Genomic DNA, 18,203 nt, shown 5'->3' with positions numbered 1-18,203 from the left:
GGAAATGACTCTTTGTAAAGAACTAATTTTCCCAATTCTTTGTAAACAACAAGTTCCTTAGTTTTTCTACCTTTCCTTAGTCTTTGAAGAGTTAGTTTTATTGATTTCAGATATCATATTTTTTATTAATGATATCATTGCCTTCTAAGTTGAAAAATGTCCAACATTTCCTTTTTCCTAACAAAACCCTTTGATCTCTTTCCCTTTAAAGAAGACGGTGGATCAAATCCAACATCAATAGCTATAGAAGAAGAAAAAATTAAAACGTTAAAATAGATAATTATAGTTTAACTAGAGGCAAGCATATTGTCAAATAACTAATCTATTAATATGTTACAATTTAATAAAAAAAAAAAGGGATAAAATCATTTAATATTAGCCTTGTACCAAGTATAGACAAATTATGTTCAATTAGTTATATTTACTAGAGATGTGGTGCAATATTAAATGCAAAATCCTTTTTCTAAGCAAAAATTCATAAATGATTCACCACATATTGTAGGAGACTAATTCTTTTGCTAAGCTCATAATATAAATATTACTAGGATTTTTATTCATATTTTAACATATATAAAATGCATTAAATAATTCATATTATCTATAATGAGTATGAAGTCAAAAGATCATAACTACTAAAAAACACACTTAAAAATGTTTATTCAAATATTTATCGCTATAAAGCTAACTATTAACACATCGACATTACAACAAAATCTTAGATCAATCATTAAATAGATGTTTTGAAGGTCTGAGAGTACAACATCTGATAATGTTAAAAAAATTAACACTAACTTATAAATAAAAAAATGAAATAAAAACATATAAAATCAATTAATACTTGATAGACAAACAGGGGTGCAGCAAGTAACAGAGGTGCAACAAGCAATTGAAGGACATGGTGCAAACAGAAGGCAGAGTAAAAAGGGTAATTACTAAACCTTCATACCTGAAGGACTTTGTGTGATCATGGATGAGCTGGCACTAGAAGGATCCGCAAGGATTGCTGTCGAGGATCAGGGGACAGCCATAACAAATTCCATATTTTTGTAATCTTTGCACCTAGCACATAATCACAATTCTGTTAGGAATTCTATTATAAATGTGGATTCATTGTAATAAGCAGATCATGAATGAAATACTTAGCCTTTTCTGAAATTCCCTCTTCTCTTTTTCTCTGGAGGAACTGGTCCTCGAAACCAGCCCAAACTACCCCTAACATTTGGTGCTCTCGTCACTATGGCCGATTAAACCCCATACGGCAACTCATCCTCCCCACTCGAAACCGCTATCCTCAAGCTCACTACCTTACAGGTCTCACTTGGTGAAACTGTTCAATCCATGGCCCAAAAATTCGATGAGCTCCTGCTACGGCTACCCTCCACACCCTCTTCTCCATCCCCGTAACCTATTCCTTCCATCTCCCCTGTACCTGCACATCAACACCGCATGAAATTAGACATCCCACGCTTCGATGGTACTGACCCCTTCGGGTGGGTATTCAAAATTAACCAATATTTCCAATACCATGCGACACCTGACCACGACCGCCTTACCATTGTGTCTTTTTACATGGACGTCCGAGCTCTTGCTTGGTTTCAGTGGATGGCCACTAATGGCCAACTCACCTCCTGGCCTGCTTTCATCCAAGCCCTTCAGACCCGTTTCGCTCCTTCTCACTATGATGACCCCACTGGTAACCTCTTCAAGCTCACCCAGCGTGGCTCAGTGACTTAATATTTATCGAAATTTGAGGAATTGGCTAACCGCATCGTGGGGCTTCCTCCTCAGTTTCTCCTCAGTTGCTTCATTTCGGGCCTTACTCCCGAAATTCGTCGCGAGGTGCAATCGTTGCAGCCCCTGACTTTGGTGCAGGCCGCGGGTCTTGCTCGTCTCCAGGAGGAGAATCTCCTCGACACGCGCTCCACCTTTCGCAACCGCACTCCGCCGGTGCTTTCCATCCCTCAACCTCGGCCGATTCCAATGCCTGCCCTCCTCCAAGATCCTTCTTCTCCTGCTCCGTCATCACGGCCCCCTCCGTCGGTGAAGCGTCTGTCGCCGGCTGAGATAGCTTCTCGCCGTGAACGCGGGTTGTGTTTTACCTGCGAGGAGAAGTACCATAGAGGTCACCGATGTGCCTCTAGGGTTTTCCTCCTGGTAGCTGCTGAGGATGACAACCCTGACCCTTATATAGAGGACTTGGACCCGGGACCCGACCCACCCGACAGCCCAAACCCGACTGCAGCCCAAATTAGTTTTAATTCACTTGCAAGTAACTTGGCACCCGAAACTCTACGTTTGTTGGGCCTGGCCTCCGGCCACCACGTCGTTGTCCTCGTCGATGGGGGCAGCACCCATAACTTCATTCAGGAAGATTTGGTGTAGAGGATTGGCCTTCCCACACAGGATACTACTCCATTACGGGTCTTAGTTGGTAATGGACAACACTTAGCTTGCTCTCGGTGGTGCCCGCGTGTCACTCTTACCATTGTGGACTTCACCTGTGACGTGGACCTTTATGTATTACCAATTGTAGGTGCCAACATTGTTCTCGGTGTACAATGGTTAAAGACCTTGGGACCTGTGCTCACTGATTACTCCCTAATGACTATGAAATTCTTTTATGACCAACGCTTAATTGAGCTTCGCGACGACAATGATCTCACCATCAACATGCTAACACCACCTCAGCTCCGTCAATTCTTGAAACACAATGAGCATGCCTCATGCTACCACATTGCGGTACTCACGGAGGCATCTCCTGACGCAACCCCACCCCTCTTGCACCCTCGAATTCAGACATTGATTGACCACTTTGAGACCTTATTTCAGCCACCTACATCCCTTCCGCCGGCGAGAATTACAAACCACCACATCCATTTACTTCCCTAGGCAACCCCTGTTAATGTACGCCCCTACAGGTATCCTCATTACCAGAAATAGGAGATTGAACTCCAAGTGGAATTCATGCTGCAGAAGGGCCTGATTCGACCTAGCACCAGTCCCTTCTCATCTCCGGTGCTCCTTGTTCGCAAGCATGATGACTTGTGGAGGTTTTGCATGGACTACCGGGCCCTCAACGCCATTACCATTCGCAATAGGTTCCCCATTCCCATAATTGATGAATTGTTGGATGAATTGGGCCAAGCTTGTTGGTTTTTGAAACTTGATCTGCTGCAGGGTTATCACCAAATCCACATGCATTCTTCGGACATTGCTAAAACGACCTTTCGCACGCATCACGGTCACTATGAATTCAAGGTTATGCCCTTCGGGCTATGCAATGCTCCCTCCACTTTTCAGGCGACGATGAACATGCTTTTCCGGCCATTCCTTCGCCGGTTTCTCATTATCTTCTTTGATGACATTTTAATCTATAGCATCACCTTTAATGATCATGTTCTTCATTTACAACAAGCTTTTCAGGTTCTGTTGGACAATCAATTCGTCCTGAAGTTGTCCAAATGTACCTTTGCTCAGCCACAGGTGGAGTACCTCGGCCATGTGGTCTCCTAGCGAGGAGTGGAACCCGTCTCTTCCAAGGTGGATGTTGTGCGACAATGGCCCACACCGCATTCCGCCAAAGCCCTCTGTAGCTTCTTGGGTCTCGCCGGATTCTACAGAAGGTTTATTAAAGGGTATGCCACCATTGCGACCCCTTTAGTTGTGGCAACCATTACTGATCCTTTTCAGTGGACTACCCCAGCACAATTGGCATTCGAACAATTGAAACAAGCTCTGTCGGAAGCTCCCGTGCTCACTCTCCCTGATTTTCAGCTGCCATTTACGGTCGAGACTGATGCATCCGGCATCGGGATGTGCGCGGTTCTCTCCTAAAGGGGCCATCCCATAGCCTATTTCAACAAACCTTTTCCTCCGAAGCTGCGCCATTCTTCCACATATGTTCGTGAACTATTTGCAGTCACGACGACGACCAAGAAGTGGCGCCAGTATCTTCTTGGCCACCGCTTCACGATCATCACGGACCACCGCAGCTTGAAGGAGTTACTCACACAAGTGGTGCAGACCCCTGAGCAACACACATACCTGGCCCGTTTGATGGGGTACGACTTCCAAATTCAGTTTCGTTCCGGCACCACTAATCAAGCCGCGGATGCGTTGTCACGTCTTCCCGATGAGGAGTCGTCCCTCTCCCACATCTTGTCTGTACCCTGTTTGACATTTATGGAGGAATTGCGGAAGCAGTTAGCCCAACACGAGCCCTATTAGTCACAGCTTCAGGCCATTCAAACCACTCCCGCCAAATTTCCTGACTTCAACATTTCAAACAATCTCATTCTACGCAAAGGTCGCATATGGCTTCCCCCTCTCCTACCTCTGATTACTACCCTCCTCACTGAGTACCATGCCACCCCAACCGGCGGACATCTTGGAATAGCTAAGACCATAGCTCGATTAATGGAAAATTTTTACTGGGATGGGTTGCGAGAAGATGTAGCAAAGTTTGTTTCTAATTGCTTGGACTGTCAGCATTCTAAATATGAAACTAAACGCGTCGTCGGTCTCCTGTGTCCTCTGCCGATTCCACACCGTCCATGGAAGGACCTCTCCTTGGACTTCATCACTGGTTTACCTGCCTTTCAGGGGAATACCACCATCCTTGTGGTCGTGGATAGGTTCTCTAAAGGCATTCATTTGGGAATGCTTCCCACTTCACACACTGCTTACACAGTTGCAGCTTTATTCATGAACATTGTCGACAAAATTCACGGTCTCCCTCGTAGCATGATTTCTGATCGTGATCCCCTATTCCTTAGTCGGTTTTGGCAAGAATTATTTCATCTCAGTGGCACCCACTTACGAATGAGTTCTTCATACCATCCTCAAAGCGATGGTCAGACAGAAGCTTTGAACCGTGCCATTGAACAGTACCTTAGGGCTTTTGTTCACCGGAGACCAAGTTCATGGGGTAAGCTATTGATGTGGGTGGAATGGTCCCACAATACTTCATGGAATGCAGCTACTGGATCCACCCCGTACGAAATCACATTTGGTAGAAAGCCCTTTAATTACCCTGAATACCTTGCCAGGGATTCTAAGCTCGAAGCTGTTGATGATATGCTCACAAACCGTGAAGACACTTTCCGCCTGATCCGAAAGAAGCTCCTCAAAGCTCAGGAATTGATGAAGAAGTGCGCGGATGGTAAACGCAGAGACGTGGAGTATCAGGTTGGTGATTGGGTCATGGTCAAGCTCAGGCCCCATCGTCAAACCTCGGCAAGCCTCAATCCTCCATTTCCAGGAAACTTTCGAAACGCTTTTATGGACCATTCGAGATCACTGAGCGCATTGGCCCGGTGGCCTATCGTTTAAAGCTTCCCGAGGGTGCACGTATTCACCCTGTGTTTCACTGTTCCATCTTGAAACCATTCAAAGGGCCGCCGACACCAGCAAATTCTGTTTCCCTCCCTGCCCAATTTGCTCACGACCAGCCCATCATTTCTCCATTAGCCATTCTGGACTACCGTCGTAACTCCGACATTCCAGGGTCACCGTGGGAAGTATTGGTGCAGTGGTCGGGCCTGGCTCCTGATGAGATGTCCTGGGAATCCTGGTCGCAGCTGAGTCGTGACTATCACCTTGAGGACAAGGTGCATTTCCAAGGCCCGTGAGATGATAGACAAACAAGGGTGCAGCAAGTAACAGAGGTGCAACAAGCAATTGAAGGACATGGTGCAAACATCAACAAAGAGGTGCAAACAGAAGGCAGAGCAAAAAGGGTAATTACTAAACCTTCATACCTGAAGGACTTCGTGTGATCACGGATGAGCTAGCACTAGAAGGATCTGCAAGGATTGTTGTCGAGGATCAGGGGACAACCATAACAAATTCCATATTTTTGTAATATTTACACCTAGCACAGAATCACAATTTTGTTAGGAATTCTGTTATAAATATGAATTCATTGTAATAAGCAGATCATGAATGAAATACTTAGCCTTTTTTGAAATTTCCTCTTCTCTTTTTCTCTGGAGGAACTGGTCCTCGAAACCAACCCAAGCTACCCCTAACAATACTCTTGTGTGATTATGTATAATCCTACAAATATAAAACTCAAATGACATGACTATAATTTATAAAGAAGATATGAGAGATGATCGTGAGTGGTAGATTACTTATCACCTATATAGATGACATATTCACAAAATATTGTTGTTTTTTTAATACGTGCATCATATAAAAAAAACATGAAGAATTGAAAGCTAAACTTTATAGGATTGGATGGCCTCAATATATAACCGTTTGAACTTTGGGGATATTATTAAACCTCAATAAAGAATGCTTGAATTTTGTGATATTATTATAATTATTAAAAATTTAAATACATGTTTGATAAGAATTTATTATTTTACTAATTGATTACAAAATTAAATATTTTTTAAATATTTGTTAACTAATTACTGAATACTAATGGGTGATTGGCTTAGGCAACTGAATTTTTTTAAAACAAGGTTTGAAAATTGAACGTTATGTAAGAAAAAGAAGTTAATTTCATCATTTATTGATGTTCCTAGTTTAAATATCATGGTCTCATAAAATAAATGTGCTCTTAGATTTAATTTTTTTAGATTATTTTCAAATTATTTTTATATTTTTAGGAGCATCAAGTCAATGTGAAGTATTTTATTAATTATGTTAACAACCTATAGTAGGATACTAGGATCACATCTTTCAATCACTTTTATTATCAATCAAGTTTGAACTCAATATTTAATTTTAGAAATTCAGTTCAATTTCATTTGAATCTAAGACATGTTAATAAATTTTTTATATGAAAATTTAAATTAATTATTAAATATCTATTTTCTATATATTGCTTATTAATTTTTTTTAGTTTGTTTTTTATGGTCACGAAGAAAAGAAAATATAACTTTTTATAGTTGACTTGCATAAAGTTAATAGAGTAGTTTTGACACGTTTTGTGTCGAGCAATAAAATCATTAATATTCAATTTGAATTTTGAATGGATGTTTTCATATAAAAGACATTTTGAATTTTAAACTTCTTAATGTTTTGTAACACGTATACAATAAATATTATTAAATAATTTTTTGAACTAATTCAATGTATTAGAAATTATTAAATATATTTGCAAGGGTTCATTGAACCTTAAAATCTGTCTCAACTCTTCGAAATTATGAGATTTAACTTATTTAAACTTTTATATATATATATATATATATATATATATATATATATATATATATATATATATATATATATATATATATATATATATATATATATATATAGTGTTCTAAAAACATCCTAAATTAAATTCGATTTAAATTATTTCTCTTTTTCATGAATTCAAAATCATCATAAAAGAAAAAAAAAACAGCGCTAAAGCGTTGAAGTGAGTCACATTTTGCATTGATAGATCCAAGTTCTGACTTAGTGACTTATCCTTTGAAATGAGATAAATATACTTGTTAGCCCAAAATCTTTCTCTACATTTTTCATCAATAGAACAAATAATAAACTATTATTTTAGTTCTTGAAATTACGAACATTGTTATAATAGTAGTATTTAAAATTAAAAAAATATTAAGTAAATTATTAAAATTGAAATCTGTCAATCACATTAGTGCTTATTATAATTTCCTTAAGGATTATAATGATAGTAAGTTGTATATGATAGATAATAAATGATAATAATTTTAATTTTGTAATATTTATTTGATATTTTTTTTAATTTCAAGGACTATGCCAATACTTTTCAAGAAGTAAAATGATATTCTTTTTATCCCATAATAATTGTTGTCCTAGTTTTTTTTAAAATAAACAAAGTAAAATTAATAAATAAATGAAAGATAATAATAATTTTACAAAAAAAAAAACTTAGATACAATATTTTATGTAAGTAGTCTTTTTTGAGACATCAATAACCAACTTTTTTTTTTGTCTTGACCCTCTAGTTTATTAAGGAAAAATGACTTTTAATCTCGGGTTTGATTAGGAGTTAAGTAAAGTCTAACAAAAAAATTTGTCCGTCAAGGATTGAACTCAGGTATTACCTGAATGATTCAACCTTAACTTCAACATATTAATAATGTGCTCAATCATTTTGTTCATCAACAACCAACTTTGATATCACTAGTAATGTTTGACTACTTTCAGGATCGATGAATGTTTCCAAGAATCAATATGAAACATTTTAACGTGTTTTGGCCTTACTCATACTTTTCAGGAAATTTCTCATGAAGTCATTCATCTCATACTTGTTTCAAGTCAAACACGCTTAACTATAAAGTTTTTAAATGTTAGGTTACATAAAAATATATGCATATTATTGGTATAGATAATACTAATTAATTCATTTAAATTATCCTTAATTATACAATTTAATACTTACACAATCTTTAGATCTATTTCATTCGAGTATGTATTTGCTCGAGGTGTTACAAAAATCCTAAAGAACCTGTCTATTAACCAAAATCAACAACCAAAAGGAAGGAAATCAACATATTTCAATTTAAAAACTTAACTAAAAATGACCCATTTAAAATGGTTCAAGAATCCAAATTGAGTTATATGCTTAAAGATGACCTTAAAAAAAACTAATTTATTTATTTAAAGTGATTAATATCACATTAAAAAACAAAAAAAAAACAATTATTTTAAAATTTATTCTTACATGGTGAAGAGAATAATTAATTTTTTTATTTTAAAAAAAAAACTTTTCTCTCCATCCCTAATTTATTTATGGGTAAATAGTCATTTTTGTCCTTCAACGTATATAATTCGCTAATAAATGCGTCTTTGAACGATGAAAATATAAAATTTAGTTCCTGAAATTGTAAAAAGTCCGACAAATATATTCTGCTGTTAACTTTCTTCTGTTACCGTTAGTAAAATAGCCTACGTAGCATGGAGGAACAAATTTGTCGCTGAAATGATTGTCAACATGGATTGCCAACATAGTGACATATTTGTCATAATATTTTTTTGACTTTTCGTCTTTCTACTCTGCTGACAAATGTATCCTTGAAATATGAAAATGCAAAATTTAATCCCTGAAAGTATGAAAAGTACGACAAATATATCCGGATGTTAATAATAGATTGTGACTAATTATTATTATTATTATGTGTTTATAATTTATTATTCCTATTTATTTAGTACTCATGCAATATATTTTTTAAATTTTCTTTTAATATATATATATATATATATATATATATATATATATATATATATATATTATTTTGATTTCCTTGTCAAACCTTAATCTTTGATGTTAAAAAAAACTTTATTTTATACCTCATATTTAGATTGAAAATAATATGTCAAAAATTTTGAGTAGAAAAAAATACAACCGGCCACATAATCATATTTATTTATTTATTTATTTTAAAAAGAGAATTTAATCAACTTTTAAAAAAAAAAAACAAATCTCACAAAATTTAAACTAGATAAAGCTAAAGTGAAATCAATATATATATATATATATATACACTTATAATTTCACTTTAGCTTTATCTAGTTTAAATTTTGTGAGATTTGTTTTTTTTTAAAAATAGTTGATTAAATTTTTCTTTTTTAAAATAAATAAATAAATAAATTTGGTCCTGTGGTAGATTATATTTTTTCTACTCAAAATTCTTGACATATTATTTTCAATCTAAATATGAGATATAAGATAAAAAAAAATTTAATAGCAAAGATCAAGGTTTGAAAAGGAAATCAAAATAATAAAAATATATATATTAAAAGAAAAATTAAAAAATATATTACATAAGTATTAAATGAATAAGAGCAGTAAATTATAAACACTTATTAATAATAATAATAATAATAATAATAATAATTAGTCACAATCTATTATTAACGTCCGGATATATTTATCGTATTTTTTATATTTTCAAAAGACTAAATTTTATACGCACTTTTTACATTTTGAGGGATTAAATTTTGTATTTTCATATTTCAGGGACACATTTGTAAGCGAATTATAAATTGAGACAAAAAATGACTATTTACCATTTATTTATTCCTTAAAAAAAATTGATCTAGGACCACGAGTTGAATAAGTGAAACGACAGGGAAAGACGTCGTTTGGTGAGAACCCTCTTTCTTTCTCTTGTGCTTGCCTCTATCGTGGTTTGTAACGCTAGGTAGCAGCCAGTAAGTAGCAGCTGGTATAGCATTTTGTGTGTTCCCTCATCACTCCCTCACACCTTATCCTATCGCATTATCACTTTCTCCAAATGGCGAACGACCAAGACCAGCAAGACTCTCCCCAACAAAATGCCCCTTTCTCCGATTCCGACTCCGACTCCGACTCCGACTACGACTCCGACTACTCCTACGACGAGGCGGAGGACGAGGCCTTCCGCCGCGCCTTTGGCCAACGCGACGATGGTGACGACTCGTCATCGCCGGAGAACCCGAAGCGCGAAGACCCGGAGGCGAACTTTCGCGCCTTCTCGGAGGCGCTGGAGAGTCCCGCGATGAAGGAGCTGCACGAGGAGCTCGACCCTTTGATTGCGGAGAAGAAAAACCCTTACGACTTCCCCAGAGACCCCGAGGAATGGACCGAGCAGGACCTCAGGGAGTTTTGGGCCGATGGGCCCTACGAAATCGGCGGCACGGGCTGGGACCCCGTTTGGGCCACTGACGACGAGTGGCGCTATGTGAAGGAGCAGATTGCGGACGGAGAAGAGCCTCCCATTGCGCCGTTTTATCTTCCTTACCGGAAGCATTACCCTCCCATTCCTGATAACCATTACGACATTGCCACCCCCAAGGATGCTATTGAGGAGTTGGATAGGATTGAGGAGTTTCTCAAATGGGTTAGCTACATTTTCGAAGATGGAAGCACGTATGTGTGTACTATACTGTAAAATTATTATTACTTTCGATGTTCGGGTTTAATGTTGTCGGATTTTCTCTTTTTTGCAGGTATGAAGGGACTGTTTGGGATGACTATGCTCATGGGAAAGGAGTTTATGTTTCTGATGATGCATTGGTCAGGTTTGTCTTTGCTCCGTTTTGTGGTTTTTGTTCTAGACTAGTAGTGATAGTGCCAGTGATAAACTAAGGGTCTGTTTAGATAACATCTTTAGAAACACTTATAGGAGAAGAAGATAAGAAGAAAAAAATGAAATGAGCTTCTACATATGTTAAAATTAGCTTACACATAAGCTAATTTGTGGAAACTCTCTCATATAGCTTCTCTTAAAGATTAGTTTTAACTTATGCGCTTATGGAGAAACTCTTTACATTTTTTTATAATTTTATACTCTTAGAAGTGCTTCTGGATAACCTTATCCAAACACGCCCTAAAACAACATTATATGCATAAGGAATGAATTCTACATTCAAGTAATAAGCGGTTAAACACGCAATGTAATAGGAAAGAGGGGAGAAATTTGTTTAGGTTTTTATTGCACCCTCAGTCTGATGACACAAAGATATTCAGACCCAAATGTTATTGATGGCGGTTTCACAATTTCAGCCACAACCTCAAGGTTTTGAATCAGTTGGTCAGGTTCCCTTGAGGCTAATAAACTGAATCAGTTGGTCATGTTTTCTGGGGTTCTATTGTGGTCTATGACTCTCTGTTAGCTAATTATTTCAACTAGTGTCAGCATCTACTCATCTTCCCCCATCAGATGTATCAGCACCTCACTTCTTGACATGTCAGTCTTCATGCAACTCTTTTTTATGTCATTGATATTCTGTAATGTGTTATATTTTCTTAGGTATGAAGGTGAATGGTTTCAAAACGATGTGGAGGGTCATGGTGTAGTTGAAGTCGATATACCTGTTATAGAACCTGCTCCTGGGTCCAAGTATGTACCTTATTTTAATTGCCTCATTATGTGTGAATGAAGCCTTAGATTGTGACACAGTTTGAATATGCATTCAATTTCTTGAGAACAAACTTGGGCTGCTTTTATCCATGCCCTCAGGCTTGAAGCAAAGATGCGAGCTCAAGGAAAGATAATAGCAAGGGATTTTCTGTCCCCAGAAGACAGAGAATGGCTTGAGAAGGATATTGAAGATATGTATTATCTTGCAGATGGGAACTATGAAATCCCCTTTTATGAGAATGAGGAATGGGTTAGGCAATTTGGAAGAAAGCCGTGAGTTTAATTGTCTAATTCTATTTTGCCTTTTCCAATTAGAATCACTTTATTATCTTTAAGATAAGTGAGACTTTGCAACTCTTCTCTCTAGACTTCACGCTTCTTTGCATTGTCTCTTCATATCTCTCCATAGTACATTACTACTGGTGTTGAAAAGGGTTTTATATTTTATGCCCAGGGAGAAAGGTCGCTATCGTTATGCTGGCCAGTGGAAGCATGGGAGGATGCATGGATGTGGTGTATATGAAGTTAATGAGCGTATCTTATATGTAGGTGCATGGAATAGACAAAATTTGTGTTTCAACTTTTTAACTACAATCAACTTCTTTCTTGCCAATTTTTATAAAAATGGGGAGAGAAAGCTGGACTCTGTAGATGAAAAATAATTGCCCAAATAACATGTTTTGCTTTAGCTTCCTGGAGAGTGCCCAACATCCCTTTATGCTCCTTGAGACTTTATTTTTTACTCAACATACTTCAATTTTAAGTTTATGGTGTACTATCTATATTCTTGGTTGAATCTCACCACTTAATTCATCGGTTGGAGATTGCAAGTCATCTCAACATAAGGGATGATGGCATTTCCATCACACTTGAACCATGTAGAAGACCTATTTTCCTATCCTGGTTACGTAATCTGTGTGCATGCAGGGTAGATTTTATTTTGGAGAATATGTAGATGACATTTCGGGATGCGATGAAGACATTTCAGCGGTATTTTTTTCCTAATGCTTTCATCTCTGTATAATAAAAAAATAATAATCTAAGAGTTGTGTAAATATCTTATTCTTTCTGATATTCTGTCAATTTCAGATGCATGCTGGTATAGCAGAAGTTGCTGCTGCAAAGGCTCGCATGTTTGTTAACAAGCCAGATGGAAGTATGCTGTTTGACCTCTTTGGGGGGGGGGGGGGGGGGTGATCCATTGATTAGTACATCTGTTATGGATTTAGGCATAAAATTTCATGTTCTGCTACCTCCTGCATTTCCTCCTCACCATTTTGCATTTGTTGGGCTGATATTATTTTTTAGAATTTTTTCTTTTGTTTCAAAATCCCTAGAAGCTGGCAATTATTTATCTAAAATAAGTTAAACTAAGCATACAATTAGACCTTAACACCAGTTAAGATTTAAGAACACTCATAACCAGTTTTTTTTTGTTTTGTTTTTATTTCCTCCCAACTTGTGCCTTTTGAGTCATAAAATAAAGATTAATGACCGATTGTAACTTAACACCACAAATATGTACATCATTGGATTCACCTTTTTGTCTCTAGACAATTGTCTCATCTAGTAAGGATGGTTAAGCATGCATGTTGATTCTTGGGCATACTAGTATAGGCTTTCTGCTTTTATTGTATGGTTGAAAAATTATATATGTGCTATTTTGGAATGAAAATGTTTTCCCCCCTTTTCCTGATTGGTGCTGTGCTGATTTTATTTTGTTTATGATTATTCATAACATATTGTTTAACACTCTGTGCAGTGGTTAGAGAAAAGAGAGGCCCATATAGTGATCCACAGCATCCTTACTTTTATGAAGAAGAGGATGTGTGGATGGCACCTGGCTTCATTAACCAGTTTTATGAAGTGAGGCTTACCGCCAATGTTTTATCCTAATATATTGCTTATTGTCATCTTATGCAAGGAAATTCAAACATGGGTATGATTCTATTGCAGGTTCCTGATTACTGGAAAGTATATGTGCATGAAGTAGATCAAGAAAGAGAAATGTGGTTAAACTCTTTTTATAAAGCTCCTCTTAGGTTACCCATGCCAGCTGAGCTTGAGCACTGGTGGTCAAAAGGTATTTGTTCTTCCTATTTTTCTGAATGAACAAGTATGTTGTTGGTATGACTTTTATAGTCCTCTCCTGTCTGTCAATGAAAATGATGAGTTCTTAATTTATTCTTCCTCCAAATCCTTGGTCAGAGGAGAATCATAAGATTCCTGAATTTGTCCTTATTAACAAGGAACCGGAGCCAGATCCTGAAGATCCTTCAAAGCTTATATATACCGAGGATCCTCTCATCCTCCATACACCAACTGGAAATATTATCAATTATGTTGAGGATGAGAAATATGGAATACGTTTATTCTGGCAGCCACCTTTGGGAAAGGGTGAGGATGTGGATCCTGAAAAGGCTGTATTCCTGCCCCTTGGTTATGATGATTTTTTTGGAATAGAAGATGAGAAAAAAAAGGAGAGCATATGGATGTGTATTATACTTGCAATTGAAAATGCATGCAAGCCATGGTTTGATAAGCTAGATAAATGGACTGAAGAGCAGAAAAAAATTAATGAAGAGGAAAAAAAAGCAATTGAGGAAGATCTTGAACTGATAGAAGCTGAAATTGGTCTAGAAGAGGCCATTGAGGATATGGAAGAGTTATTGCGCATAAGAGAGAAAGAAGAGGAAAAGAAGGCAAAGATGGGTTTGCTGGATGAAGATGATGATGATGATGACAATGAAGGTGATGGTGATTATATGACTTCTGTAACCAAACAAGATGAAAAGGCTCCTGCAAAGGTTGAAGAAGTTCTGGCAGAGGTGGAAGAGGAAGAGGAAGATGATGATGATGGGGATGATGAAGACGATGATAATAGTGCACAATCAAGTTTTGGGTCTGTTGAGCAGGGACAGACAACAGATCAGCAGAAGGGAAAACCTGGGAAATCTCCATTTTCTGCATCTTCACTTGCATTTGCTTCTAGCAGCCTTATCTCTGCTGTGAGTTATGATTCCCAACTTTCATTTGATGCAAGTTTTTATACGTGACTCCATCTTATATTTTGGAACCGATTCTTGTGTTCAAGTTATATGCTTTCTTTTCTTGTGTATATCCTGGTACGATTGAATAATCCGGGAATTGTACTGTTCATCTCACAACATCTAATTATAATTTTCTTCTTTTCAACATCATTAAGCAATTTTAATGGATTTTTAGGACAGTTTTTATGCTTTAATTGAACAATTTAACAAGTTAGCTGATAGTTTATTTGATTTATCTCTTCTCAGATAGCATACAGATTTACATTTCAATGAGTTCATTTGGCATTCACTTGGAAGGCCTAAACGCTTTTTTTTTGTTCCCTTGTGGATAATAAGGATGTTAGAACTACTCAAGTATTGAAACATCTGGCAACCTTACTCTTGTACTACACTGACTTCCCTTGATATTAGCAGTAATTACAGCTAGACCTTGCTTGATTTGGAAATTGCTCCTATGTTCTTCATTTTATATATTATTCTTATTCATTAACACCCTTTATTTTTTAAAAATCATGCATTCCTCCCTTTTTTTTTATATGTACTAAGCATGCACATAGCACCCTTAAAAATAACAAACCAAGGGATATGCAAGAGAGATAGGTGGCCTTTCTGAAACAAGCAGGGTTTAGGTGTAATTACTGCTAACTTTAGGAGGGGTCTGTGAAATTATCCCAAGAATATTTAATTATGAGTCACATTGTTGTAATACAATCATCAAATCTTTGTAGATCAATTTCAGGGGTCATGTAAAGGCTCGGAAAAGCTTCTAAAAATGTTATCTTATCTGATAAATAAGGGTGGTGCTTCTCTATCTCGGTATCTCTTGCTCACAAGTCATGCACTTTATTCTTTATATATTCCATATATTTGTTTGTGAAGGCAGATGAATTTGCTAGTGATTGTGTGTATGTGCTACTGTGCTTGCAACACCTTGCCTGGAAGCAGCAATAGATATGTGCTATATCTTAATTCCACTTCATTTCAATGTGTAGAATAGAAAACTTGTTTGCTTTACAAGTCTGGATTGAAGACTGGCAAGTTCATGAATATTTTTCTTTGTCGTTTGGTTTATCAGGTTCCAGCCAAGCTGCAACTATCATTTTCATTCTGGAACAAGGGGAGATCAAAACCGGAGTCAGTTCCTCCGCCATGCACTGATCGTTTGAGTAATATGAAAACAGTTGATTCAGTCAATTTCCGTCCTGTGACCAGCCAGAACGGTAGCTTGAAGGCTGTGGGCAAAACACATGGGAAAGTCAAGACGAGAAGCTCTTTAGGTGGGAAATTTCTTGGGGTGCACTCTCAGACTCGATCACATATGTTGGCTTCTGCAAATTCCAGAAGCAACTTGAAGGAGCCAAGAGTGAGCAGTGACATGTGGTTGCATGCAGCACCAGAGAGGGATTTAGACAGCATACTGTCTTTGCATTCATCATTGTATTATTTTGAATAACATAGAGAGACTATTTCGTGATCATATCCTGTCCATTTTTTCCCAAATAAGAGAGGTTCCCTTGAAATACAAGTTTTGAGAGCCGTTTTGTTGTTGTTGCCCTTTCTGTAGCAAAAAGGAGCACACGTAGGATTTTGGTGAGGGCAGAGACATAACAAAATTTGTTATTTTATTTTATTATGTATGTCATTCTGAATCTGAAAAGCATCTGCTGATAGAATTGTTGAATGCTGTTTACATTTTTTCTCTTTCATCGTGTTTCCCTTTATTACACTACTAAGATGCTGAAATCCCAAAAGCATAGATGAAACCACGTGACAAAATTTTGATGTAATTTTAGGCCTTTTTAATATTGTTTTCAAATAAGAATAAAAATTAAAGTTTCATTTTGAAAATTAATGTTGATTTTTAATCTAATTTTTTATTATGTGGCTTATGGAGACAAAAAAAATTGGGTCACCGTGACAATGACATTAGTGTAGAGTATTTATTAGTTTTGTTGATAATTAATCTTTGTCGAAAAATTTAGTTGATTACCTTTGGTGAGATTTTTTTTCTCAATCATGTCTTTTTATCCACAAAACTTGAATTAAAAACATTATTTAAGGAAACTGAATCCAATATCACTTGAATTATCGACTTGTTAGTTAATTTTTTACTTTATTAAAGAATAATACTAAAAGCAAATGCAAGATTATATTTAAATTTTGTCCTATTCAAAATGGTGACACTCGAGAGTTACATCTGGTTGTATTGTAGTCTTGGGGTTGGCCAATTAATATTGGCATTGCGACAGGTGTTAGACCATTGACAATTTTCATTCATTCATGATCAGTCCTTTTTTTCATATCATTCTCACAGTAATAAGTTATCAATTTTTTTTGTCCCGAATCATAGACTACGGTGTCTTTCAATCCATTAGATTAAAAACTAATTTTGTTTGTGATGTGTGACTGTTGCTGGCTTAAAAAAATTTTACAGATGGAAGAATCGAACACAAATTTTTCTACTAAATAAATTATTCTCAAACGTGTAAACACAAAAAGATCTTATACTACTCTTTTGGGTTAAACTATCTAATTATTTGCATAACTCCTCTTAACATAAGGCATCTTAATTTTTTAAAAAAAGCAAGACAAACCTCTACGTTTTGAATAGTCCAAAGGGATTGATTTTCGTCGTTCAATTGTTCTTTGCAAGTAGCTTATCCAAACTGGTAGTGTAAGGCACCTTAACCTGAAGGACCACTTAAATCACCTTCAACAACATGTTATTGTGCTTGCTTGGTCACAATGCACGACCAAACTGATAGAGAAGGCAACGGTATTTTTTCGTAAATACATCTTCTCTCTCCTATTTTTTTTTTCAATCTACACTACTTTGCAATTTAATTCTCAATATACATTATTTGAGACTTTCTCTCTCCTTTTTGTTTTTTTAATTTAAAATATTATAAAATATAAATATTATATTATATAATTTTTTAATTGGTTTTAAAATTACTTATTTATTAAATTAAATTTTATAATTTTGTTTTTTATTTTTTTTAAGAAAAAATATATAGGTAAAGAAAAAAAAATTGGATAAAATTAGAATACAATTTTTTAGTTACTTTGTATGTACTTTTGTAGTTAAATTTATGTGCTATTGATATTTTTTTGTTATGTTCATTAATTAAAAAAATAAAAAAATTAGTTAGTAGTATTAAAATAAACTAAAAAACACAGTAAAAAAATAATTGATTATTAATAGAAAGAAACCAAAAGAAAATATCTAGAAGAAGAAAGAAACTCTTAAGAAAATCAATTGTATAAAGCTGAGAAAGATAAAAACTAAATTACAGAGAGAGATCTTAGTCCTATT

At 36.0% G+C, this 18,203-nt stretch overlaps 1 protein-coding gene across 1 annotated transcript; it reads left to right on the top strand.

Annotated features, from left to right (window-relative positions):
• Positions 1-10,110: 10,110 nt before the first annotated feature.
• LOC114379185 (protein TIC 100-like) lies at positions 10,111-16,593 on the top strand. Its single transcript, XM_028337785.1, has 11 exons — positions 10,111-10,843; positions 10,924-10,995; positions 11,727-11,816; positions 11,937-12,110; positions 12,292-12,382; positions 12,765-12,827; positions 12,927-12,993; positions 13,600-13,703; positions 13,794-13,920; positions 14,046-14,845; positions 15,963-16,593. The coding sequence occupies exons 1-11, from the start codon at positions 10,230-10,232 to the stop codon at positions 16,338-16,340; spliced, it is 2,580 nt and encodes an 859-aa protein (XP_028193586.1). The 5' UTR covers positions 10,111-10,229; the 3' UTR covers positions 16,341-16,593.
• The last annotated feature ends 1,610 nt before the right edge of the window (positions 16,594-18,203 follow it).

The sequence above is a fragment of the Glycine soja genome, chromosome 12, assembly GCF_004193775.1.
Source record: "Glycine soja cultivar W05 chromosome 12, ASM419377v2, whole genome shotgun sequence".
Lineage (NCBI taxonomy): Eukaryota > Viridiplantae > Streptophyta > Magnoliopsida > Fabales > Fabaceae > Glycine > Glycine soja.
This window is presented reverse-complemented; position numbering and strand designations above follow the sequence as displayed.